Genomic DNA, 26,126 nt, shown 5'->3' with positions numbered 1-26,126 from the left:
AAAAAAAAAAAAAAAAAAAAAAAAAAAATTACAGTTTTGGCAAATCTCTACAAATCATATTTTTTTTCTGTCATTCACAATTAGGAGAAAGTTGTCAGGCTGCATTCTGGTATCTAATGTACGTAGAAGACCTGGTCCAACCTGTCCTCCACCTCTTCAGGTCTCACAGACCCAAAGCATAGGGAAGATGAGGATGGATATTGTATTTTTTGTTGTTGTTGTAAAATGGCACGAGCCCCAGAGTCAGTTGTCCTGGGGTTCAGATTGCAGTACCTCTCATGAGCATGGTGACATGGATATGAGACGGAGCTCTCTAACGATTAGTTTCCTCATGTCTGCTGGGAGGAGGGCTGTCCTGACCCTTAAATGAGATCACACATGGAAGTGGTTAGCTCTGTGCCCAGCCCATAGATGATGGTCAATAACATCAACTGCTGTTAGGATAAAAATGTTGATTTCTCTTCCCACCACCATGAGGAAGTCTACTACCTGGCACTAAACATTTTCAAAAACAAGAAATTATGATCAGTTGTTAAACTTAAGCATTACTGGTCTGCGTTGACCTATCACATGACAATCCTTTAAAGAGCTGCTTGTCCAAAACGGGCAGTGTGGAGACCAAATCAAAGAACTGAAGTCCTCCTACTAAGAGAAGATGCAGTCCAGTTGTAACACTGATGAAACAGGCAGTAAACAGGACAGAGAGGTAGTAAATAGAGTCTAAATGACGCTGCAGGGACTCCAACATGCTGTGAAAGTTTGGAGAAAGAAGAAATCCATGAGGGATGGAAGGGTTGGGTGGGAAGACTTCAAGGAGGAGGCAGGATTTGAGCTGGTCCTAGTGGAACCAACCTAAAGGACTTGGAAAGGTAGAGAACAGAAATGGGTTCCTAGCAGAGGCAAGTGATGCCTACAACAAAGACAGTGGCGTGGAAATGAAGGAACGTGTGGACATGACCCAAGCGAGAGGTTTTTACCACAGAACAAGGAGATACAAGAGAGGCAGGATGGAGCTCACTAATAAGAGGTCATAAACACTCAGGGCTTTAAGTACTGTGAGTTTCTAAGCACAAGGAAGTGAATAATATTTCAATGTGACTCAGGAAATCAACGCCTGGTGGTATAATGACTGAATCGATCAGAGAAACTGGCAGTGATCCAAGAATGAAGGGACCCAGTTCTAGAACACAGTGAAAATATCTGTTGATATCTTGATGCATACCCAAAGATGTATACACAAAACGTCATTCTTACAACTGTCCTATGAAATAGACACAAATCCCTTTTCTCAAGGAGGAGTTAGAGGTTTTGAGAGGTTCAGCAGAAGGAAAAGCAAGCTGCAGTTTACTATAGCAGAGTGTGCCCTATGTCAGGCAGCACAAGAAAATGGCCAGGAAAAGGCTTAAGATTTTCAGACTCTGACCTCATTCATGCCTCAAACAGCAGAACAATCTCTTTACCTACCTGTAAAGCTCTAAACACAAAGAGTTTCCTGGAACCACTGAAGTCTTTTTTTTTTTTTTCTTTTAGACAGAATCTTACAGTATTGCCCAGGCTGGAGGGTAGTGGTGCAATCATAGCTTACTGCAGCCTAAAACTCCCAGGCTCAAGTGATCCTCCCGCCTCAGCCTCCAAGTACCTGGGACAGCAGGTGCACACCACCATGCCCAGCTAAGTTTTTAATTTTTTTTTTTTTTTTGGAAATGGGGTCTCACTACGTTGCCCAGGTTAGTCTCAAACTCTTGGGCCCAAGTGATTCCCCAGCCTTGGCCTCCCAAAGTGCTAAAATTACAGGTATGAGCTACCACACCTGGCCCCATTGAAATCTACATTTCCATTTTTAGCCTCCTTATAAATCAAATGGACAGAACTGAAAGAGGGATGCTTTTTTATGATCCGCTTAATAACAATTTCAAAATCTAGCACTAATTTTTTATGCATTTTCTTACAGCATCTACCAGTTGCAGGTTGCAGAAGAAACATGTTTCCTACAGTGACTGCAGGCTGAAGGATAATCACATATGTCTCATAAATTCAGGGGAAACCCTGCTAGTAATCCTTCAACATGCGACACTGGAATGGTGTCTGATGTCACTCAAAATCCCAGTGAGTTCTTCCTTGATTAACTATGTATGCAAGCTCTTGACAAGGACATTGGAGGGATGTTTCCTGAGGACAGAGAGCTGTGACTCTTACCCACTCTGGCTCAAAGTTTTGAACTTTGCTTAACAGAGTTCGGGTACTTATGGTGGTGCAAAGGGTGTCCCTAAGGCTCTGCATGTCTAACAGCATTTCTGAGGGTCCTCGTGGGAAGAGTTTATAGGTCTAATAATTTAACAAATGCTTAGGTGGATGCCATTCTGAAAAACGGCCTTCCAAAACCAATACCAGCACAGCTCAGGCACTGATTAGATGGTTCTGACATAACTGCCAGTTCAGAAGAATCATGACAGCCACTACTCAGACAATTCAGAAGAATCATGGCAGCCGCTACTCAGACAATTCTGGAGTGAAAGCTACTGAAAAGAGTCACATGGGAAAAGCACTGGAAACGCAATTATGAAGAACCATTTATTTATTTTATGGGAACACTGATGTCAAATATTGGCAGATTTTTAAAAAAGCATTAAAATTATCTGACCAATGCAGTAGTCATAGCTAGAACTCAAACACATAAATTTAAAAATTTTATTTAGTGAAAAATAGATCAAATTCCATGTTCTGCAGCCTATTTGAGGTTCTTTAACATGGTTAAGAGGCCAATATTAATGAGACCTGTGCCAAAATATAAAGAAGAAGTCCAACGTGGAAACTGGATATCAAGACCCTAAACAAAGCATAAACCGCTGAAAACTCCATACAAGATTCAGTCCCCACCAACAAAGCACGGAACAGCATGACAGTGAGCAATTGTGATGAGCCGAACGCTCCATCTACTGGGAGAGGTACCAGCGCTACCTGGGGCTCCTGAGTACAGTGACCATGGTTTCAAGCACACTGGAGTAGATCAGTTGCCTCCCCATTGCAGAGGAGCTGGGGACTGAAATGAAAATGTTACTGGACCGCATGCTGACAGTCAGAACTAATGTTTAGAGGAATTTCCAAAGGGCAGAGGAAAATGGGCAAACCACATGGGGCTTCTGAGCAAACTGCTTTTCCATCAGTTCTGAATTGTTTGGCAAGCTCCATTTTCTCCTCCTTTCTGCTCATCAGACTCACAGGACAAGTTGTAGTGTTTCTAAATGCTGTCAGTCTTGAATTGCGAATATAACTCATAAAAGCCCCATATATACCAATGATTCCTACTGTACTGCTGAATCACCACAACCTCTGATGCCTGAGAATATGTTTTTACTGGGAGGATCTGGTTTAAAAATTAGAGCTTTTAGACAAAGCTCTGAAGGTTCAGCAGTGGAATGAAAACAAGAAGGAACAGGAGCTGTGGAGGAAGATGCATGGACCTGGCTGAAGTCTAGGCTTTGGGGCAGTGACAAAAGAGAAGATGAATAACTGATCAGAGGCTATGGAACATATAATCCCATCTTTCATAGAAAGGAAAGTGAGCCAGTAGTCAGGGGCTCACGTAAAGATCAAGACTAGAGAGATCCATGGAATCAAGGTAAATTAGAGATGCTCACTCCATTTTACATGAACTTCCTATACAGGGAAGAAAAGGTAGGGTGGGGGAGAAGCCTAAGAACAAATGGAAGAAACATATCTTACAAAATAAGGTGATAGAAATGCATTCAGATCTATCATGAATCACAACTAAAAATGTACTAAGTTGTAGAATTTAAAGGTAAAAGCTGTGCGGTTTGATTGAAATAATAAAATCTAGCTATATGTTATGTATAAGAGACAACACTAAAATAGAGGGGTAGAAAATATATTCTAGAAAAAATACTAACTGGAAGGGAACTGGCAAAGTTATACTGGAATTAGACAAAATAAACTGTAAAGAAAAACATTACTAAAGATAATTCTATCAGTGCTTAATGATAAAATGTTCAATTCACTTAAAAAGACAGCAATTCTAAACTTGCACTTTCCTAATAACTTAGCTCCAAAATATATTACCTCTTTCAACACACTTCTTTCAGTAACTGAGAGATTAGATAGACAAAAATTAAGTATACAGAAAATTTGAACAAAAGTTTGATCTAAAAAATGTATAAAACACTGTGCTCAACATTGTTTTTAAGAATACATAAAATATTTAAGAAAACTGACTATGTATAAGGCCCTAACTAATGTTCACAAATTGCAATGAATGTTCTATGATTGTATATAATGCAATCAAGTTGGAAGTCATTAATAGAAAGATAATTTTTTTAGATTTTTAAGGTAAAAAGATAAATTTTATCTTTTTTAGATAAAATTTAGTTCTCATACTAAAACATGCACTCATAAACTCACAATCTTCTAAGTAATTCACGGGTCAAATATATCATAATAAAAACTAAAACATGTTTAACAGTCAATGATAATAGAAATACTATCTGTCAAAACTTATTGGATGCAGGACAACTGTTACTTAGAGGAAAAATCAATACTGTCAAATCAATGTTTATATTAGAAAAAAACATGGCAAATTAATGTGTGTAGCACCTCATTTAAAAATAAGAAAAGAATAAACTCAAAGAAAGTAGAAGGAAATTAATAAACAACAGTAATAAAATAAATTTTAAAATGTAATATTAAAGATCAGCAAAGACAAAAGTTATTTTCTTTTTCTTTTCTTTTTTTTTTTGAGGTGGAGTTTTGCTTTGTCACCCAGGCTCGGAGTGCAGTGGTGTGATCTTGGCTCATTGCAACCGCCACTTTCCAGGTTTAAGTGATTCTCCTGCCTCAGCCTCCTGAGTAGCTGGGATTACGGGCACCCGCCACCCTGCCCAGCTAATTTTTTGTATTTTTAGTAGAGACAGGGTTTCACCATGTTAGCCAGGATGGTCGCAATCTCCTGACCTCAGGTGATCCACCTGCCTCAGTCTCCCAAAGTGCTGGGATCACAGGTGTGAGCCACTGTGCTTGGCTGACAAAAGTTATTTCTTTGAAAAGATTAATAAAACTGACAAATCTCTGGCAGGAATGCTAAAGGAAAAAAGAAGGCATAAATAAACTATATAATGATGAAAAAGGGATAAAGAAACATGAGTAAAAACAAATTTAAAAGATAAGAATATATTAAGAAATGTATGCCTCTAAATAAAAAGATAAAATGTAGAAATTCATATGAAAATATTAACTATCAAAATTAACTCAAGAAAAATGAGAAATCTGTAACAGTCATATTAACTATTGAAAAAAATTAGTAATCTAAAATTTTAGCATGAGGAAAATGCCAGATCTAGCCAGTTTTACAGGTCACTTTTAAACACTTAAGGGAAAGATAATTTTAAGAGAATAAAAAAATTACAGAATGTGATTCCATTCATTTAAAAAAGCAGATATTAATTCTAAAATCTAAATTAACTCTAATATTAATTCTAAAATCTAAAATTAATTTTAAAATCTACAACAATATGAAAATATAATAAGGATAATTAACAGATTAGACTCGCTTATGAACATGAATAAAAAATGACTAGTTAACAGCACTCAGCAATGTTTAATATATAACATGACCAAGTTAGGTTTAACCCTAGGATGAAGGGTTGGCTTTTTGGTATATAATAATAATATTAATTATATAAATTACATATCTGTTATAGTAACTTGCTATGTTAACACACCGAAGAAGAGAAATCAAATAATTATTTTGTATCTCAAAAAATGCTAAAAAGTATCCTATCAAATCCAGTATCTATTCATGGTAAATAATATAAACAAACCAAGAATTAAAGGGAATTTCCTTAACCTAATCATAACTGATAATCAATTAAGGGTACTTGTCAACCAAAGTTTTTAAAACATTTCATGTAACATATATATTGTGAAATGATTACCACAATCAAGTTAGTTAACACATCTTATAATCTAACTTAGTTACTTTTGTGTGTGTGGTGCGAACATTTAAGATCTACTTAAGTCTCAACAAATTTCAAGTATATAATACAGTATAATTACTACAGTCACCATGCGGTACCATGCTGTACATTAGTTTCCCAGAACTTCTTCATCTAATAACTAAAGTTTGTACCTTTTGACCAACATCTCCATTTCCTCTAACCCCCCCACCCCCTGGCAATCATTGTTCTATTCTGTTTCTATGACTTTTTTAGATTCCACATGTAACTAAAACCATACAGTGTTTATCTTTCTCTGACTTATTTCCTTTTGCATAATGTACTCAGGGTTCACTCATGTTGTTGCAAATGGCAGGGTGGACTTCTTTTTTGTGGCTGAATAATATTCCATTGCATATACACACCATAATTTCTTTATCCATTCATCTATTGATAAGCATTTAGGTTGATTCCATGTCTTGGTTATTGTGAATAATGCTGTAATGAGCATTGGAGTCCAGATGTCTCTTTAAGATGATTCTATTTTTAACCTTTTGTGGAACCTCCATCCTGTTTTCCATAATGGTGGTAAAAAATTACATTCTCACCAACAATGCACAAGGTTTCCTTTTCCTCTACATCCTTGCCAACGCTTAGGTTGATTTGTCATTCTAACAGGTGTGAGGTGATATCTCACTGTGGTTTTGATTTGCATTTCCTTGATGATTAGTGATGTTGACCACCTTTTATTGTACCTATTGACCATTTGTATATCTTCCTTGGAAAAATGTATCAGGTTATTTGCTCATTTTAAGGATTTTTTTTTTTTTTTTTTGCTATTGAGTTGTATGAATTTCTTATAAATCTTGGATATTAACCCTCTTATCAGATATATGGTCTTCAAATATATTCTCTCATTCTGTAGGTTGCTTTTTCTCTTTGTTGATTGTTTTCCTTTGCTGTGCAGAAGTTTTGTACTTTGATATGAATCTACTTGCTACTTTTGGTTTTGCTGCTTGTGTCTTTGGTTTCATACCCAAAAAGTCACTGACTGCTTTGTAGTGGGTCCTAAAAAAACAACCAACCAACCAACCAACCAAAGAAAAACACATTGCTAAGACCAATGTCGGGGGTGTTTCCCTAGGTGTCTTCTAACAGCTTTATTGTTTCAGGTCTCATGTTTAAGTCTTTGAACAATTTCAAGTTAAGTTTTATGAGAATAAGAGAGGATTCCAATTTCATTCTTTTCCATGTGCATATCTAGTTTTCCCAACACCGTCTATTGAAGAGATTATCCTTTCCCCATCGTGCATTCTTTGCACTCTTGTAAAATATTAGTTCATCATATATGCATGAGTTTATTTCTGGGCTCTTAATTCTGTTCCATTGGTCTCTGTGTCTGTTTTTATGCTAGGATCATACTCATTTGATTACTGCAGCTTGCAATCAAGTTTGAAATCAGGGAGTGCAATGCATGTAGTTTTATTCTTTCTTAAGATTGCTTTGGCTATCTGGGGTCCTTTGTGGTTCCACACAAATTTTAGAATTTTTTTTTCCTATTTGTTAAAAAATGCCATTGGAATTTCGATGAAGATTGCACTGAATTTATTGGTCAGTTTGGGTAATATGGGCATTTTAACAATATTAAGTCTTCCAATCCATGAACATGCAATATCTTTCCACTTATTTGTATCTTCAATTTCTTTTATAAATGTCTTCTAGTTTCCAGTGTATAGATCTTTCACCTCCATGGTTAAATTTATTCTAAGTATTTTATTCTTTTGATGCTATTATAAATATGATTTTCCTCTTACTTCATTTTAACATAGTTTGTGTAGAGAAGTGAAATTGATTTTTGTATGTTTATTTTGTAATACTGATTATTAGTTCTAACAGTTTTTGGTGGAGTCTCTGAGGTACTTCTATATATAAGATCATGTTACATATAAACAGAGACGATTTTGCTTGTTCCTTTCCAATTTGGATGCCTTTAATGTCTTGTTCTTGCCTAATTGTTCTGGCTTGGACTTCACTTCCAGTACTATGTTGAATAGAACTGGTGAGAGTGGGCACCTTTGTCTTGTTAGAAGAAAAGTCTTCAGCTTTTCATCGTTGAATATGTTAGCTGGAAACCTTTCATATAGGGCCTTTCATATACGCTGAGGTATATTCCTTCCATACACAATTTGTTGAGAGTTTTTATCAAGAAAGGATGTTGAATTTTGAGAAATGCCTTTTCTACATATATTGAGATGATCATATACTTCATATGCTTGATTCTGTTAATGTGCAGTATCATATTTATTGGTTTGCATATGTTGAACCGTCCTTGCACCCCAGGGATAAATCCCATTTGATTATGGTGTGTGATCCTTTTAATGTGCTGTTGAATTTGACTTGCTAGTGTTCTGTGGGTAATTTTTGGATGTATGTTCACTGAGGATATTGGTTAATCCTCTTTTCTTATAGGGTCCTTATCTGGCTTTTTTGTTCAGGGAAATACTGGCCTTGTAAAAGGAGTTTGGAAGTGTTTTCTCATCTTCAGCTTTTTTGGAAGCATTTGAGAAATACTAGCCTTACTTCTTCTTTAAATGTTTGGTAGAATTCACCAGTAAAACCATCCGGACGTGAACTTTTCTTTGTGGGAGGTTTTTGATTAGTGATTGATTCTCCTTGTTATTGCTATATTGAGTTTTCTGTTTCTTCATTAATAAGTTGTACGTTTCTAGGAACTTATCCAGTTCTTCTAGGCTATCCAATTAGTTGGCATACTTTAATCTTATCAAACCAAAAGATGTATAGGATTGATAAGGAAGATTTTGAAGCTTTATTGAAAAACATTAAAGAAGATCCAAACAAATGGAGGCATAAATCATATTAATGGACAGGAGCAGCTAATATTGCCAAGAAGACAATTCTTCCAAGATTTATAAATGCATCCCATGCAATTTCAAACAAAACTATACAGAATTTTTCCTAGAGCTGACTGTCTGAATTGTCCACGTTTCCCATGCACTAGGTGATTCTAAAATTATGGAAACACAAATACTGAGAATTAACAACATGTTTCTATAGATGAAAGGCAAGGTAGGCAATAAAAGAGCTTACACACATAAGCAGAAGACAAATAATACTCTAGTAGATAAAGATGCAAAGGATATGAACAATTCACAAAAGAAAATTTTCACATGGTCAGTAAACATATGAAGACACGTACAGCTTCCAACGGAACAATAAGGAAATAATTCACTCATCAAATTGGTAAAGATTTTTTAGAAGTTTAATAGCCATTTTAGTGAGGAATTGAAGTAACCATTCTTACAGTGCTGATGCGAATGTGAGCTGATGCAACCTTCATGAAAACAGATTGTCAAAACAGGAGTATGTAATGAATCTTAAGCATTTTATATACTTTGAACTAGTAATTTCATCTCTTGAAATATATCTTTAGAAAGCAATGGAGGTAAATCTAAAGAGTTATTTATAGCAGTGTTCATGGCAAAGATAAAGGAAACATTTGGGATATAACATTAAGTGTAAAAATAAGATATGAAACTCTTTATATTAAGATTGTAATGTCTTAAAATATTAGACAGAAAATTATTGAAAATTGATAGTGATTTGTAGGTTTTTTTTATGCTTTCTTTAAAATTTCCAAATTTCTTTTAAAATTATCTTTTCCTCTTAAAAGAAAACAACAAAATTGGGCCTGGAAAGCTTTAAAAACAAATTAAGTACTCCATACTCTTACAACTGTTTTCCATCATTAAAATAGAGAAAAAAAAAATAAAAGCAANACAAAATTGGGCCTGGAAAGCTTTAAAACAAATTAAGTACTCCATACTCTTACAACTGTTTTCCATCATTAAAATAGAGAAAAAAAAAATAAAAGCAACCATTCTCTTTAGGCAGATAAATTATGTTAATTGGATTTATAGTATATTCTCTTCATGTTTCAAGAAGTAAGCTTAAAATACACTTAGTAATCAGCCAAGTAAAATATTTTGGCCATAAAATTGGCAAGGAGCTCACGTGCATAATTACCTAAAGCACATAAATACAATACATATAAAAACATATGCTGCGTATTTATAATTAACATTGAATACATTACAATTATTCAGTATCTCATATAATTTCCCTGAAGTAAACAGATAAAAGGTTTTCCATGTCTCCCTAAAGGGCGATAACAGAAGATAAAGGGAGTGAAGAAGTTTTAAAAATCTACGGCACAATGAATAATACGGGTGAATTCTTTTTTTGTTTTTTGTTTTCCTTTGAGACAGTTTCGCTCTGTTGCCTAGGCTGGAGCGCAGTGGCATGATCTTGGCTCACTGCCATCTCTGCCTCCTGGGTTCAGGCAATTCTCCTGCCTCAGCCTCCCAAGTAGCTGGGACTACAAGTGTCTGCCACCACACCTGGCTAATTTTGCTATTTTTAGTAGAGATGGGGTTTCACCATATTGGCCAGGCTGGTCTCGAACTCCTTACCTTGTGATCTGCCCGCCTTGGCCTCCCAAAGTGCTGGGATTACAGGCATGAGCCACCATGCCCTGCCAATTTTATTATATTTCAACGATGGACATAAAACTACTTTATTTCAGAAGAGACAACAGAAGAAATTGGAAAAGTCAGCACGTCCTCTTTCTTTTCCGTGACATGACAGGTCAAAAATATGGGCTCTCATTCAATATTACTGTGTTCTGAATGATACATGTGACAATAATACTAATTTACACACTGTAAAATGTGAAACATTATTAATTCCAAACATTTAGTCCATATATTTCCTTATCATTCATGATTCTTTTTTGCTCTTTTTTTTTTTTTGAGCAGTAGCAAGGTTGATTGTGAGAGCGAAAGAACAAAGCTTCCACAGCGTGGAAGGGGACCCGAGCGGGGTTGCCCTTGATTCTTAAGGACTGGGTGAGTAGGGATTAGAGACGTCATGGAGTCAACCACATTTCAGACATTGTGAGAACTTGATACAAACGTGTGCTAATACTATGACCTTATCACCTCAATGCAGACTTCCCAGTGTTTTGGAGATGCGGCAGGGGTTAGAAGTGAGGATGGGAGGAGGCTGAAATGAGGGGAGAGGAAGAAAAGATAGGAAGGGCATACTGGGATAGAAACCACTTCATTCAGAAACTTGGAATAAAATCAGAACCAGCCACAGAGAACCAGAGAAGTACCTGTGGATCGTACGTGACGGCCGTGTCCCCACACAGATCTCCAACAGCCAGTTAGTGTCGCCCACTGGAAAACATTCCATCCATGAGAATACGCCCATCCAGCTGGAAATCCAGCATCTCTAAGGAGACCGTACTACTGCTAATATCACAGAGATTTTGTGAGTCGTTGCTGTCACAACTGATAGAAGTTGCTTCATGGAAGTTCTGTGATTTCCTCAACGTTCCAGTGTTAGAGAGTTCGCAGAGAGGAACCATGACCCACATTTGCCTTCTGATTCCTAATCCACTGTCCTTTCTAAAACACAGCACTGTTCTTTGAAAAAAAAAAAAACATTGACTTTTCAACTGGTTATTTTTTGCATCATTTAATCAAAGTGTGTTATCTTGGCTCTGCCATGAGGTTAATAAGATTGTCAGTTATTTTTTATCATTCCATTGAAAAAAGATTCATCAACTTCTAGAGAAGATGTTTTAGAAATCCTTGGCCTTTCAAACACAACTCAGGTTTACAAACTTGTCTTCTCCTTGTCTTCTCCCTTCTTCCTGCTGCAGGGTTGGTTGGCAGCCACGTAAACATCTAGGAGAGCAGCACATGGAATCTACGGCTCTCGAGAGCTGTAGCTTGATGTTAGCCTAGAACTAGTCAAGCCAGATGAGCCAGGCTGGCAGATATCGTCAGAATGATTTTCCTGCATTCCTCAGACAATGAGAAGCTAGAGCAGGGAGGAGCAATGTTGCAGTGACCTCATGTCACAGAGCTGAGACCCTGAGTGAGATTAATGGACAGCATCTGCTGCTGCTGAGCTGCTGAAACGCACCAGAGTTGGCGCTGCCAACGGGGCCCCAGGCTAGATGGGTCCTCTGCCAAAGGACAATTCACTGTTCAAAGCAAACACAACAGTGGAGAGGAAAACGAACATTCCTGCCATGAAATCACAAGTCCCATCAATAAAACACAAGGTTAATTTCCACAGGTCTGTGTCTCCACGGAGTTTCATACGGAAGTAACATGCTTCAGTAGAAAGAACACAGGCTTTGTGTTGCTGCAGCCTGCCTGCTACTCTAGACAGGACAGCCTGGGGTGAGTTACTTAAATTCTGACTCATTTTCTCATCTGGAAAATGGGTTTGATAGTAATGTAACAGCACTGTGGTTAGAAATACACATCTCTGTGTGTGCTGTGTGTGTAGGTGTGTATTTTTTTTTTTTTTTTTTTTTTTGAGATGGAGTCTTGCTCTGTCACCAGGCTAGAGTACAGTGGCACGATCTCGGATCTCTGCTCCCTGCAACCTCTGCCTCCTTGGTTCAAGTGATTCCCCTGCCTCAGCCTCCCAAGTGGCTGAGACTACAGGCACCCGCCACCAAGCCCAGCTAATTTTTTGTATTTTAGTACAGATGGGGTTTCACCATGTTGGCCAGGATGGTCTTGATCCCCTGACCTCGTGATCCGCCTGCCTTGGCCTCCCAAAGTGCTGGGATTACAGGAGTGAGCCACCGTACCCAACCCGGTGTGTGTTCTTTGTACAGTGCTGATATAGTAGGTGTTAGACAAGGGCAGGTACTCTCAACATCATGAAAGTTCTATCAGCCAAGAAAGACTTATGGGAAGTCCAACCTTCAAAGCCTTACTCGCTTCTGAAATGCCTTTATGAGCTGTGAAACTGTCTATGATGATATAGAGTTTCTTTGTTGGAATAGTCATGTTCCATAACACGGAATAGTTATGTTATGAAATGCACTGGAGTCTCACGTAAATAATTCTACATTGCTTCTATTAGGGGTTGGTAAGAGATAGGAAAAAGCCAAAGTGCTTTTCCTCCTCTCACACATTCAGCCCAGCACAGAACACTGCTGTGATCAGATGTGCGGGATTTTTCCACACCAAGCAACTCTCCAGTGGACACCAACTCTGTGTCCTCTCATTCGTTTCCATTCTGACACTTTCTACCTGGAGTCAGATCCCATAGGCTGAGGGCTCAGTCCCACAAAATGGCACCCCTGCTTCAGATGCCAGTCCCTGGTAGTAGGCTGTCTTCTATACTATCAATCAGGGTTCCCACGACATCCTCCTTAGGTTTAATTAATTCGCTAGAGCAGCTCACAGAACTCAGGGAACACACATTTACTGGTCTATTATAAAGGATATTATAAAGGAAACAGGCAAGCAACGAGATGAACAGGTGTGTAGGCCTGGGTATGGGGCCAGGACGCCAAGCTTCCATGCCCTCTGTGGATGTGCCACCACCCAGCACCCCCATGTAGATATTCAGCAGCCCAGAAGCTCATCACAGCTTGTTGTTGAAGAGTTTTTAGAGAGTGTGATCTCTAGCTGCCTCTACCCTGCTTCGCTGGAGGTTGGTGTGTGGGGCTGAAAAACTTCCAGGTTTTTCTGGAGACCCACCCCATCCTGAGGCTAGCTAAGGGCTCCACTCTAAGTCATCATTAGCATAAAGTTAGATTTTAGTAAAAGATGCTTGTCACTCATAAAATCCCAAGGGTTTTAAGAGCTCAGTGTCAGGAACCAGGGACAAAGACCAAATATATTTCATTTCTGCCACAAGGTTAAAAAAGAAATGTAAAGCAAACATGTATTAAAAATGCCTATCCTCAGCTGGGAGTGGTGGCTCACACCTGTAATCCCAGCACTTTGGCAGCCCTAGGCAGGTGGATCACCTGAGGTCAGGAGTTCGAGACCAGTCTGGACAACATGGGGAAACCCTGTCTCTACTAAAACTACAAAAATTATAGCCCGGTGTGGTGGTGCATGCCTGTAGTCCCAGCTACTCAGGAGGCTGAGGGGGGAGAATCTCTTGTACCTGGCAGATGGAGGTTGCAGTGAACCCAGACTGTACCACTGCATTCCATCCTGGGCAGCAGAGTGAGACTCTTATCTTGAAAAAAAAAAAGTCTATCCCCAAATTTTTAAACATAGGTTGGCTTTCAATAACTAAAATGACCAAATGGAATATATCTACGCTTTCCATTTTTAGGTGATCAGCATTGATCAGGTTTAAGTTGGTCAGTACAGTTTTTCTGACTGGACACCGCTAGCCCACTTCATCCTGTATGATGATTTGTAACATCCTGAGCTTGTATTTTTTAATTTTTCTATACTCATCTCTATCGTTTCCCCAGGCACAGGTGTGTGTGTTTAAATATGCAGAAATCAATTCATCAAATATGAATTACAAAGTATAACTACATAGAAATCCATTCAGCACATATTCAGTATTGTTTGTCAAATACGTACTGAATAAATCAATTAATATACTGCCTACTGTATTATCAGTTACTATACTGCTTACTATATTATTCAAACACAGAGCTGTGAGACTATGGGGGGAATGGTTGTTTCTCGTTGGGATCAGGGACAGCCTGGGGGCAGTCACATGTGAGCTGTGTCTGAATGGATGTGGCAAGTGAAGGAGGAGCTGAAGTCACGCCAGGCAGAGGCCACAACCTGCAGCGTGAGCCCTGGAGGCCTGGAGAATGGCAAGGTGGTGAGTACATGAGCAGAAGCAGAGCAAAGCCTGCATGGTGGGAAGCACCTGCATTACAGTGAAAGCCTGAAACACAGGGTGAGGTCGTGGCACAGAGGGCTGAACATGCTATGCTGAGGTTCTTATTTTTGGAAAGAATCCATGGCATAGTCTTGAGCATCAGTCAAACATGATAACATCTATGTCTTACAAAGAAAACTGGTTGCAGAGTCCAGAACAGATTTGAATGGGAAAGACTAGGTAGGGAGATAAGTCAGGGGACTCTTTCAATGGTACAGACAAGTGATCAGGGCAGGCCCTAGGGCAGGGAAGAGAGGGGAGCCACTGAAAATGGGGAGGAGAGAGAACAGTTGGGACTTGAGCCTGCTGGTGTGGAGATGAGGGAGAGGCAAGGGCAATGGCAACCATGAAAAATCTACTTTGACCATGTTAGTGGGTGATGACAGCATCAAACTAATCAAAAGCAGGACCAGTACCAGACACACATAAGGTCCGCAGATGCTTGCACAACAAGCACGTTCACTATCCCTTCTGGGCCAGGTCCTCCGAGAAGGCACTTGTGGCTAATGGCATCTGACACTAAAAGCATGTTAACAAGTGGGAAAATTGCTTAACTTCTTTCAGGTTAAAGAAAATTCTAGTAACCAGCTTCAAAATGGAAACCAGACAGTTGCCTAGAAGTGCTTCACACAAATTGAAAAATGTCGACTGCCATGAATTATCATTAGTGGGAGCATGGACAGTTGTAGGAAATAACAATTTTTAATCTAATGTTCTGAAGTTTGAGCCTGTATATGATGTCATCAGAGGCAAGGGCAAAAGAAAACTGTACAAAAAATTAGCTAACATGAAAGAGGCTCCGAAAGCAGCACACTGAGTGGAGCAGACAACACATAAAACTCACTCTTCTATTGGTACTTTAGAAAAAAATAAACCAAATATTCATATCAAAACCAACTCTCTCTACTGCATTTTTAAAAAATATGCAGAAACTTTCATGCACTAAGAAAGTACCCATAAACACATATACCTTACTTGCCCAAATAGCTTGAAGCCATCTCAAAATTTCAGAGAGAAGTGTTTATCATTTTCTTATGGACCTGGCTTACCAGCACCATAATAACTAAAGGAAAAAAGAACGTCAAAAATCACTTGGCTGCTTCAGCCATGGGAGACGCAGCTGTGTGATTCTTAATGCATTTACAGTGGCTGCCAGTGCCTCCCCACCCCCAGTTCCCCATCCTTAGTCTTCAATGGTTTTGTTTTGTTTGTTTTGTATCCTGTGGGACAGAAAACAACCTGCACTGATTGTGCCAATTGATTGACTCAGCTGGTCCCTCAGAATACGAAGCAGGAACTGAAAAGCACATCTGAAAAGTGTGTGGGCTGGAGGTGAGGGAAGGGGCGCCTCCCCCTCTGGACTGCACACAGAATCTATGAACCAGCTGTGCACAGGCAATGTTCTGTCAGCTGAGTAGCACAAAGTGCCTTTGATTCCACCTGCCCCTGCTTCTTTGTGCAAAAGCCAGCAAAGGGGCTGCTGTGCACCATTCTGAAAAGACGTCTAGAAGTGTGTGCAATTATCCCTCTGCCGACCAACTCCCAACAAGGGGGAGCCCAGGTGCCCAGGGTGCCCTCCTCTCACACCCTGCTGCTGGGCTGGTCTCCAACTTCCAGGGCTTGTCCTCCCCAACTCAAGGCCTTTCCCATGGAAGGGCATCTGAAGGGAGGGAGTCAGAACTGCGATCTCTGCAGAGAGCGGTGGCTTTCCAGGAGTGCTTTTTGTAGGATATGCTGGTGCTACGGTTTGAATATGGTTTGCTTGTCCCCAACAAATCATGTTGAAATCTGGTCCCTGGTGTGGCAGTGTTGGGAGACGGGGCCCAGTGGGAGGTGTTTGGATCAGGGGAGTAGATCCCTCATGAATGGGTTGGTGCCATCCTCATGCTCACAAGGGAGTTGTGCTCTGGCAAAACTGGCTTAGTTACCACAAGAGCAGGTTGTTATAGAGCAATTCCGGGTGAGGTGGTTCATGCCTGTAGCTCCAGTGCTTTGGGGGGCTGAGGTGGGAGGATCACTTGAGTCCAGGAGTTCAAGACCAGACTCAGCAACACACTGAGACCCTGTCTCTACAAAAAAATAAAAAAGTTAGCTGGGCTTGCTGGTGCGTACCTGTAGTCCCAGCTACTCAGGAGGCTGAGTGGGAGGATTTCTTGAGCTGAGGAGGTCAAGGCTGTAGTAGGCTATGATTATACTACTACACTCCAGCCTAGGCAACAGAGTGAGACCCTGTCTCTTAAAAAAAACAAAACAAAACAAAAAAAAAGCAATTCTCCTCCTGTTTGGTCCTCTCTCACTGCACGTGTCCACTTCCTCTTTGACTTAGCACAAGGCCCTCACCAGGGCAGTGCCATGCTTCTCTCCTTCCTAGCTTGCAGAACCTTTTTTCTTTACAAATGACCCAGCCTCGGGTCAGACAAGAACAGCTGGCTTCACTGAGGTAGGAGGCAAGTAAATAAGAGTGAGATTTTGGGCTAGACATGGTGGCTCATGCCTGTGATCCCAACACTTTGGGAGGCTGAGATGGGTGGATCACCTAGAGGTCAGGAGTTAGAGACCAGCCTGGCCAACATGGTGAAAAATTTTACTAAAGGGACAACATTAGCCAGGTGTGGTGGCGTGTGCCTGTAGCTCCAGCTACCTGGGAGGTTGAGTTGGGAAAATCGCTTGAACCCAGGAGGCGGAGGTTGCAGTGAACTGAGATGGCACCACCGCACTCCAGCCTGGGCCAAAGAGCAAGACTCAGTCTCAAAAAAAAAAAAAGCAAGATTTTAGAGGGCAGGTGAGACATTTTAATAATAATTTTTTCTTAAGTTGCCACAGCTTTGTCAAATATAGACAAAGGCAGCAAATAAAACACTGAGCTTGCATTTAACAAAGTCAGCTGTTTTACTTAGAAAATGGGGGAAGGACAAGAGGTGGGGGGGATATACAACTCTTATGTTTAAAAAAGACCTAAAGGGAGCTACAAGGAGACAGACGTGTTTAAAGAAAATACAGGTTGCTCAGAAAACTTCATAGGTTGCACCTAATTCTGAAGATTCTGGCATAATGTTTTCAATTCCCCAGTTTAAACTGAGCTAAAAAACAACCTTCACGTTCAACTACAAAATTAATCACCAGTGATTGTGCCCAGGAGAGAGGCATAATATAAGAAAAGTATGTGGGGCCGAGCACAGTGGCTTATGCCTGTAACCCTAGCATTTTGGGAGGCTGAGGAAGGCAGATTACTTGAGGTCAGGAGTTTGAGACCAGCCTGGCTAACATGGCAAAAACCCACCTCTACTAAAAATACAAAAATTAGCCGGGCGTGGTCATGCGAGCCTGTAGCCCCAGCTTTCAGGAGGCTGAGGCTTGAGTATTGCTTTAATCTAGAGGTAGAGGCTGCAGTAAGCTGAGATTGTACAACTGCACCTCAGTCTGGGTGACAGAGCAAGACACTGTCTCAAAACAAAACAAACAAACAAACAAAAGTAGGTAGGATAAAGATAATGCTTTTCTAAATATATTTAGATACATACACGCACAAACACACTTTTTTTTTTTTAAGAATAGGATGGAAAGAGTTACTTTGGCCTTTGATACGTTTCATTTCAGCTCTAGTAATTGGAAACAATTTTTTGCGCCCCAGAGTGACACTATTAGCTAATAAAACAGTACCATCTGCGTTTTCCAGGACATCCTCTCTGGAAGTAGGCTTCAACTACGTCCTTTCTTTATCTTAATTTTACAGTTATAGCAAAACATATTCTTTCAGAATAACTTGGCCGTTTTCCTACTTAGGGTTGTTTTTCTGCCTGGATCTCCAAAGGGACTTAGAATCAGTTCAAAAATTGAGGCATAAAAAAATATCAAGCCATCAAAGGTTCTTTGGGGACTACAGAGGGGGAGGAACTCACTCCCCACTCGCACAGGATCACCACGACGTTGGACCTGACGTGGTATCAAGCCACTTACAAGGGTGCAGCACACCCCTGTCTAGGGCTGGGTGTGAGGGTTCAGGGCACAGCTGCAGTCATGGCAAATGTCCCTGTTCAACTCCAGCTGAGAAAGGCCCAGAAGTCTGCGTGGGGCAGGGTGGCTGAGTCTGACCTGTCTATCCCCCGTGATTGAAGCGCTCTCTCTTCTACTTTTCTGGGAAGCCCATAGGTTTCCCCCAGGGGCTTACTTAGCACAGACTGCCCTTTGCTTGTCAGAGGAAGCAGGCAGCTATTCTCTCACAGCAACATAAACAAGCTTGCCCTTTCCGCTCCGTCTTTCTCTGGAGGAGAAAGACCACTCTCTGTTGACAACATGCCATTTTCTGTTCAATTCATCATGTTTACTTCTTTATTGTGATTCATGTCTGAGTTTCTTTTGAATCAAATTATTGCATCTCCCTGGTGAGAGGTGCCATATGACGATCTTGTTAGAACAAAATCAAATAAAAAATCTGCACTGAGCTCTGCTCCATCTCATCCCCACCGCATGGTCTGCTCTTGTTTGGACACACATCTGTCCGCTGCTTGATCAGTAATGAATCCTTCTGTGTTTAGGCCAATTTTGAGACACCACTGTCTTGAAAACAATAAAGAAGAATTGGTTGAAACCTGTTCAGCAGAGAGAACATCACTACTTCAAAAATATTTTACAACGTACATGACTGGCGTTTCCTGATACACACAGATTGAAGAAGACCAGAAAGGCCGATGTGATGATTCCACAGAGTCACAGCAACTACCAGAGCCATTCTTTAGATTTATCCCCAAAGATGCTTCAGTACTGAAGTAATTCCCTGCTTCAACAAGTCTTGAAGCCAAGCATTCCACAGGATTTTTGAATACAGATAGAACACCAGGAACTTTTAAAGAAAACACACATTCCCTTTCTCCTTCACTTTTTTGGGGTACTACCTTTTAAGCAATTGCCTGTATGCCTCATACAAATAATATTTTAAAACTGAGCTGTTCGGACTAAATGCTCTCCATCCAAGCACACGAATGAGACTCAGGCTATTTGAGTCTTTCTTCTCTTTTACTGCTTCTATGATGGCGTCCAAACCTCTCAGTGTGACACAGGAGGTGCTTTTGGTGATGGGAGCCCTGATCCCCCTCATCCCACAGAGCAGCCCTCCTGGGACTCAGGCATATAGCTCTTCTGCCATTTCCCCAGAGAACCCCATTCTCCTGCTTTTGGGTCTACCTGGACTGCTACCCTCTTTTACCTTCTCCTGGTCAACTCCCACTCATCTTCCAGGAGAGAAGTCATCCTTGCTCTTGGCTGGCTCAGGTGACCCCACTGGCCTTCAGAGTATGCTTGGGCATCTCTCTTAGAGGGTGCAGGGTTTGACTGGACAAACTGCAGTCTTTACCCAGCTGCCTTCTCCTGCCCTGTCAGCCTCCCCATCAGGGACAGGGAGAAGCATCTCTCCTCTGTACCCCTGGCGCCACGTGCAGCATATGATTGGTAAAATTGAACTCTTCCCCAAATCCTACCTTGCCAAAGACACCAATGCAGCAACCAATAACTTGTCAGGAGGATTATGCAGTCTAGAGTTATAGTATTCCTCAGGAATCTCCAACTTAGATATGGAAATACTATTACAGCAATAATACATGACAGTATATATTTTTTAAAATTTATTTTCTCAGTTCTTAAACTCTTAATCCATAGAGTCTAGTCTATCTGTTTGTAAGTTACTTGTTAACGGGAATTTTTGATGATATATGGTACATGGTAAGAAAATTATCCAGCCCTGGAGATGAAGCAAAAGTATAACCCCTGTCCATAACATGTGGCTCACTCTATCCTCAGACTGCTATGCACAAGAGATGAGAGTTTTACTGAAACCTCAGTATAACAAAGTTTCCCTATAAAGAACATGGTATGAACTTCTGCTCTTGGATCTTATTATACGTTAGTATTTTTTTTCTTCTACTAGCTAACACTTCAAATGAACACTTACTATATGCCAAATATAATTCTAGCACCTACATTAAAATGATTTACTCCTCACAACAACCTTTTGAGATTGATATCATAATTATTTTATTTATAGATTTGGAAACTGAGGCCCAGAGAGGTTAGATAACTTGCCCAGGTCACACAGCTAAGCAGCAGAGCTGAGTTTGAATGCAGGCAGTGTGGTGCCAGAGCCTGTGTTCCAAACCACAACCTCTCAGTATCTGTTGGGTGGGATGGCCTCTCCGAGTAGCAGAGAGACTCCCACTACACCAGTTAGCACTCCTGACTCTGGGCATGTGTTAATGAAAAGGATGCAGACTTTACAGCATGATGGAAAGAGGTCTGTTTTGTTAGAGGTCTTAACACTAAATGAATTTCAAAAAAATAACTGTTTAAGGATTTTCCAGATTCTCATGAGAGTAACACCTCCCTGGGGTTAGAGAAAGTGGAACAAATGAGGACCTGCAGTCTGGGACCTTCCACTTCACTACCAGTTCCCGGAAGCCTGGTGGTGCCTCCATCAAGACCAGAGCATGTCATTCCACGACACATGCTTCTTAGGGGCGTCCCCTTCTCCCTGCAGCCATGGCACAGGCACACCTGCCCACCATCACCACTCCTCACTTCCCTGTCATCCGCCCCACTAGACGACAACGTCAGCATCCCTCCAGGAGGGCGGCACGAGGGGCACAGCACTCAGTGACGGGGTTATTTCTAACGGAGCTGCTCGTTTCATACTCCTCCCAATAGCTCCCTCCCATTTGTTCCTGATTTTATCTCTAGTATCTGTGTTTCGTTCATTATTTCCTTTCCTTCTTTTTTCTTAAATTAACAATGGCTTTAGGGTTTAAAAGTATTCACTTTTTAGCAGTCCTCTCTGATCACGGAATAGTTAAAATGAGAAAAAGTTTTCTGCAAAGTAGTTAATGAATACAACATTTTATTTTGGCAACTAAATTAGTTGTCAGTCATAATACGGTTAAAATTAGTATACAATATTTCGGTTTATACTTATAAATCATATTTATTCGAAGATCTGAATGGGAAACATTGTCTACATCTTTCAAATATGCATTGTCTATAGCATGTTATAGGAAGGCGGTATTTCTAAACAGCTCATGAAATATGCATTGTCTATGGCATGTTATAGGAAGTCGGTATTTCTAAACAGCTCATGAAAAATCGGGCTCAGGTTATTTCATGAATTGTTATTTGAGCCTAAAACTAATCGCTTTGACATTAACATTTTTAATAAACATTTCAGCAATATCTGCAGCATTCAGAATATTGGATAGAACTTAGACGTCATCCCTAATTCATTAGGCTTATATTTTCTCAATAACCTAATTTTGTCTTTCACATGATATTAGGCTTTTGGAAGTCTTACTCTTAATCCGATTAATTCCTAAGCTAGACTTTAAAAGTGCATGAGGTAATATGCAAAGGCAGTCAATTTCACTGAATTTACACACTGAATTGCTAAAGAGGAATCTAGGAATTTCAGGGTTGCTAAAATGCAGAACTTCAAACGAAAATATTTTCTGGACGTCAACGAAACTCTGGGGCGTGGTCTGCATGGGATTCTTTGGTTTCACAGTCTTCTGAACTGAGGTCATTAGCAATACACCAGGATGCACATGTTAGCAGAGCGAAGTGTGTCTATGTCTGCTTTGGACCAAAGCTTTATTCCTAAAAGAAGTGTAGCACTGGCTCCGCCAACAGTGGTACCATGTGTTGCTTTGACTGCTGTAATGAATCTTTGATGATCAAGCTTGGAAAGAGAGCTAAACTCAAGACATTGCAGTAGCTGGGACATTAAATGAAGTGATGTGAATGTGCCCACAAGAAGAGAAGAAACAGAGTTTGAAACTCACAGACTATCCAGGTGGTAGAAACAGATTTCAAAAATCCTCTCATTCCAGACAAGATGTTTCCCAACTCTGAGCTAGTTCGGTGAATATGAGACCAGAACCACATTCTAAGGTTTACAAAAATCACCTGTCTCCATAATCCTACTTTTACTCTGAGTAAGCCTGCTACTTTATCTTCATCAATGACGGCGGACTGATTTTAATAACATAAAAAAGCAATCCAACTTTCCTGTCTGCTTCCTGCGCCCCACACCACCCACTCAAGGGATGGTATGCTTCTTTGAATTAGACTTCTTCGATCAATTAATCCTCTTCAGTTCTCGAATGACCTTCCAACAGAATTAACTAATGGCATAGGGTGTGAAAGGGGTAAGCCCTATATTTTATATATTTGGAGAATATCATCGTTCCCAGAAATGTCCCTGACAGCTGCCCACACAAGAGCCCAAGACAGTGGCATGCTCTCTGGGCTGGCTGGACAGTAACAGCTGTCACTGCCATGACAATAGCCAGTCCCTGTACTGCTGTCTGATCTCCACTACATGACATTGTTGGTTGGTCTATAATTGCTTTAAGTGGACAGTTTCTTCCTGAGATAATGACTACAAAATCATTAGGATTTAATATCATAATTACAGGAAAAGTCAAGGAAGGTGATCAAGAATGGGGAGGGAGACAGGAACTAAAACTTAATTCTGACCAAGGGAAGAAGAAAAAAAGAGAAAAAAACAGGATGGGGAGGGGAAGAGACCCTGGTAAATTTGTTTTCATTGTATATTTGTGCAGAATAAGGTAAAAGGCAAAGCATTCTTCCTTTTTCCATGTAATGCATGTGAACTTGGTAGTAAGTTTTACTACCAGACGAAAGTGGATCCACGGATAAAATACAGTCGGCCTGGATAATCCTAGGGTTCTGCATCTGCATATTCAATCAAATGCGGGTTGAAAAGAATATATATAATATCCTTGGGATGCAAAACCCATGGATCTGGAGGACTGGCTTTGTGGATTCTCAGGTTCCACAGGACTCACTCCGGGACCTGGACACATGCTGGTGTCCTGGAGCCAACCCCCTAGAATACTGGTGGATTCTCAGGTTCCACAGGGCTCACTCCGGGACCTGGACACATGCTGGTGTCCTGGAACCAACCCCTAGAATACGGAGGGACAACCGTACTTTATCTCTTTCTGGCATTTCTCAGGGCTGGGGAGTTCCTTTGGCTTTCCGATTGAGTTGGGAGCATAGTATCTGGCATGGAGTCCAAGAAGGAAGGGGAAAGCCCTGGCACAGAGCTGGTGCTCACCTCGTATTCCTCCTTGAAGCCGTAGCCCTCGGCACACTTCATCTGCGTGATGTGCTGAAGGAGGTCTGCCACCCGGATGGCGGGGTGGAGCTGCCCGGTCTGATAGGGCACGTCGGCCGGCTCCCGCTTCTTGTAAGTATGGGACTGCACCAGGCTGCTGGTATCGCTGGCCATCGTGTGGGTTTCATCTAGGAAAAGAAGGCCAGGGAGAAAATGAGGCAGAGCCAGGGAGCTAGGTCGGCATCACTGAGAATGCTAAGAAGCTGGCTCCTGGCATCCCCTCACCTAGGGCTGTAAAATTCCCTATGATGGCTCAGCAAAAAAGAAAAGTTAAATGTTTAGAAATTTAAATGGGGTTGGCAATACTCATAGGAATGCGCAGAAATCTTTCTTTTACAAAGCAGTCCAAACGATATATTGCTTTCACAAAGCTAATTGAGAAGAGCCCTTTAGCCTTCCAGTGCTAAAGTCTGTTAAAGTTTCAGCCTGAAACTTCATCAAGACCTGGTGCAAAACCAGTCTTGTATTCTTTGAAACGTTAGTTCAGTAGTTTGTATGATGACATAAATAAACTCTGCACAAATGTTCCGTGAGCAAAATAAAAGTGCACAAAATGGTGTGGCTTATAAAGCCAGCAATGGAAATGTGGACTTAATACATGAAATCAAAGAAGAGTGGAAAAATAAAAGGGAACCTGGTGGGGATAATGTTTTGATGAATCACTTTGCATGCTCTGGTATCAGAAAGCTTGACAAAATGTTGTGGACCAACACATCACACATGAAATGTTCTACAGAGGCAAACATGCAGGCCAGCACAGAGCAGCACCAGCTGGCTTCGTCAGAATCTACCAGTAAGACACACACTCCCACTCCCTCCACAACTCTTCCATGGGGCGAATCGGGGAACTTACCATTTATTGGCACTTTTAAGAAGATACATATCAGGAGAAAAAAGGAGGAGAAAAAGGAAACAGGGCATAAGCAATAGTACTGCGTGCATAATTACAGGTCGTTTTTATTTTATGCTTTAACTTTCCAGTTAAGTTTTCTATTCAGAGGTGGTCAGAGGGCGAAGCCTCAATGCTTCCATCATGTTAGGATGGAAGCATTGAATTTCAGTACTCAATAACAAAAAGGAGGTTAAAATTAGCATCATAATTGCTTTTCATCCCCCATGAACCAAGTAATGTCTAAATAAGTCTTATTTGTATTCAACACAATTTCTCATTTAAATTTCTTGAACAAGTCAACCAAATTGTACTATAAAATTAATGTCAAAATTTGGTCAAATAAGCCTAAAGAGGCTCTATTTTAATGGATGCCTACTAGAAAATTAGGTTAATGAACTGCAGAAATGGTACCTATTAAAAATGTCTTATGCAGGGAAATGCTATTAGATTAAGAATTCCATATTCTACAGGTTAACTCGTTATATCGCTGAATCCCTTTAGCAGTTTTATGATTGAGGATGGGTGTTGTCAAAATACAATGCTAAAGTCACTTAAAATGCGAATGTTATATAAAACATATAAAAGATATATTCAAGTTTTAAAAATTACCAGATTGTATATCAATAGGGAATTCAGCTATAGTTATTCATATGTTATTTATTTTTTACTGAGAAGTACAGCTCTGAAGAAAATTTAGTCCAAGGGTGCTTGATTAGCAGGGCCTGGTTTTGAAACCTCACTTCTATCTGCATCGCAAAGCACCTGGGGATGCATGGTATGAAAGGTGGTACACAAGTGTGTAGCTATGTTGCTGTTGCTGAAATGGCACCTGGATCACTACAACGTGGCTAAAGACACAAAGACAAAATAAAAAAGGGTGGTAAGTTGATTTTATGATTTTTGTTTCATTTGGATTTGCTTTGAAATTTAGCAATTCATATGTTCCCATTTTAATAGTCACAAATAAACCTGGAAATTTTCACATCAGATTTGCTTGCTGGCAACTGCCAAGCTTTATAAACTGGGATACAGGAACCCTGCTGAAGTACTGAATCTCTTGAGCTTTGAGCTACTCCAGCAGCAAGTTCTGTTCTTTATACTAAAATAAATGGAACATTAATTAGTTTCCCCTCTGTGCCTCTCTCGTTCTCTCAGTTTTGTATCTTATGGGATGAACATAATTAACATGCCCTCCATGGTGGGTTGACCTTCTAAACTTCCCATAAATGATTTGGGTCCTTCACGTGGACACGCCAGCATCCTAGCAATGCTCTGATCCCAGGGCTACGTATTCTTGGAAGTTTTAGATCCACAGAGCTACAACCACTGTCACTGTTGTATGTAACGATCCTGTGCT

At 40.3% G+C, this 26,126-nt stretch overlaps 1 protein-coding gene and 1 long non-coding RNA gene across 12 annotated transcripts in view; one reads left to right on the top strand and one right to left on the bottom strand.

Moving 5' to 3' along the window:
* LOC108523922 (uncharacterized) overlaps positions 1 to 12,259 on the top strand; it is a 20,163-nt gene extending 7,904 nt beyond the window's left edge. The window contains exons 4-6 of one of the 2 annotated variants that reach the window (XR_001883932.1): positions 1,952 to 3,619; positions 10,781 to 10,870; positions 11,692 to 12,259. This is a non-coding gene — a long non-coding RNA (uncharacterized LOC108523922). Of the gene's footprint in view, positions 1 to 1,951; positions 3,620 to 10,780; positions 11,672 to 11,691 lie in introns of those variants that run through there. The other variant, XR_001883931.1, reaches the window with a different exon arrangement.
* The window catches only part of PTPRM (protein tyrosine phosphatase receptor type M), a 797,738-nt gene that overhangs the window by 135,070 nt on the left and 636,542 nt on the right, over positions 1 to 26,126 (bottom strand). For 5 of the 10 annotated variants that reach the window (XM_017864681.1, XM_017864688.1, XM_017864684.1 and 2 more), the window contains 2 exons: positions 24,731 to 24,742; positions 23,818 to 24,005 (listed from right to left, as the gene is read on the bottom strand). In XM_017864681.1, the coding sequence (XP_017720170.1) occupies positions 23,818 to 24,005; positions 24,731 to 24,742 (200 nt within the window). The remainder of the gene's footprint in view (positions 1 to 23,817; positions 24,006 to 24,730; positions 24,743 to 26,126) is intronic. The other 5 variants (XM_017864682.1, XM_017864683.1, XM_017864689.1 and 2 more) reach the window with 1 other exon arrangement.

The sequence above is a fragment of the Rhinopithecus bieti genome, unplaced genomic scaffold, assembly GCF_001698545.2.
Source record: "Rhinopithecus bieti isolate Rb0 unplaced genomic scaffold, ASM169854v2 scaffold_73682, whole genome shotgun sequence".
NCBI classification, from domain to species: Eukaryota; Metazoa; Chordata; class Mammalia; order Primates; family Cercopithecidae; genus Rhinopithecus; species Rhinopithecus bieti.
This window is presented reverse-complemented; position numbering and strand designations above follow the sequence as displayed.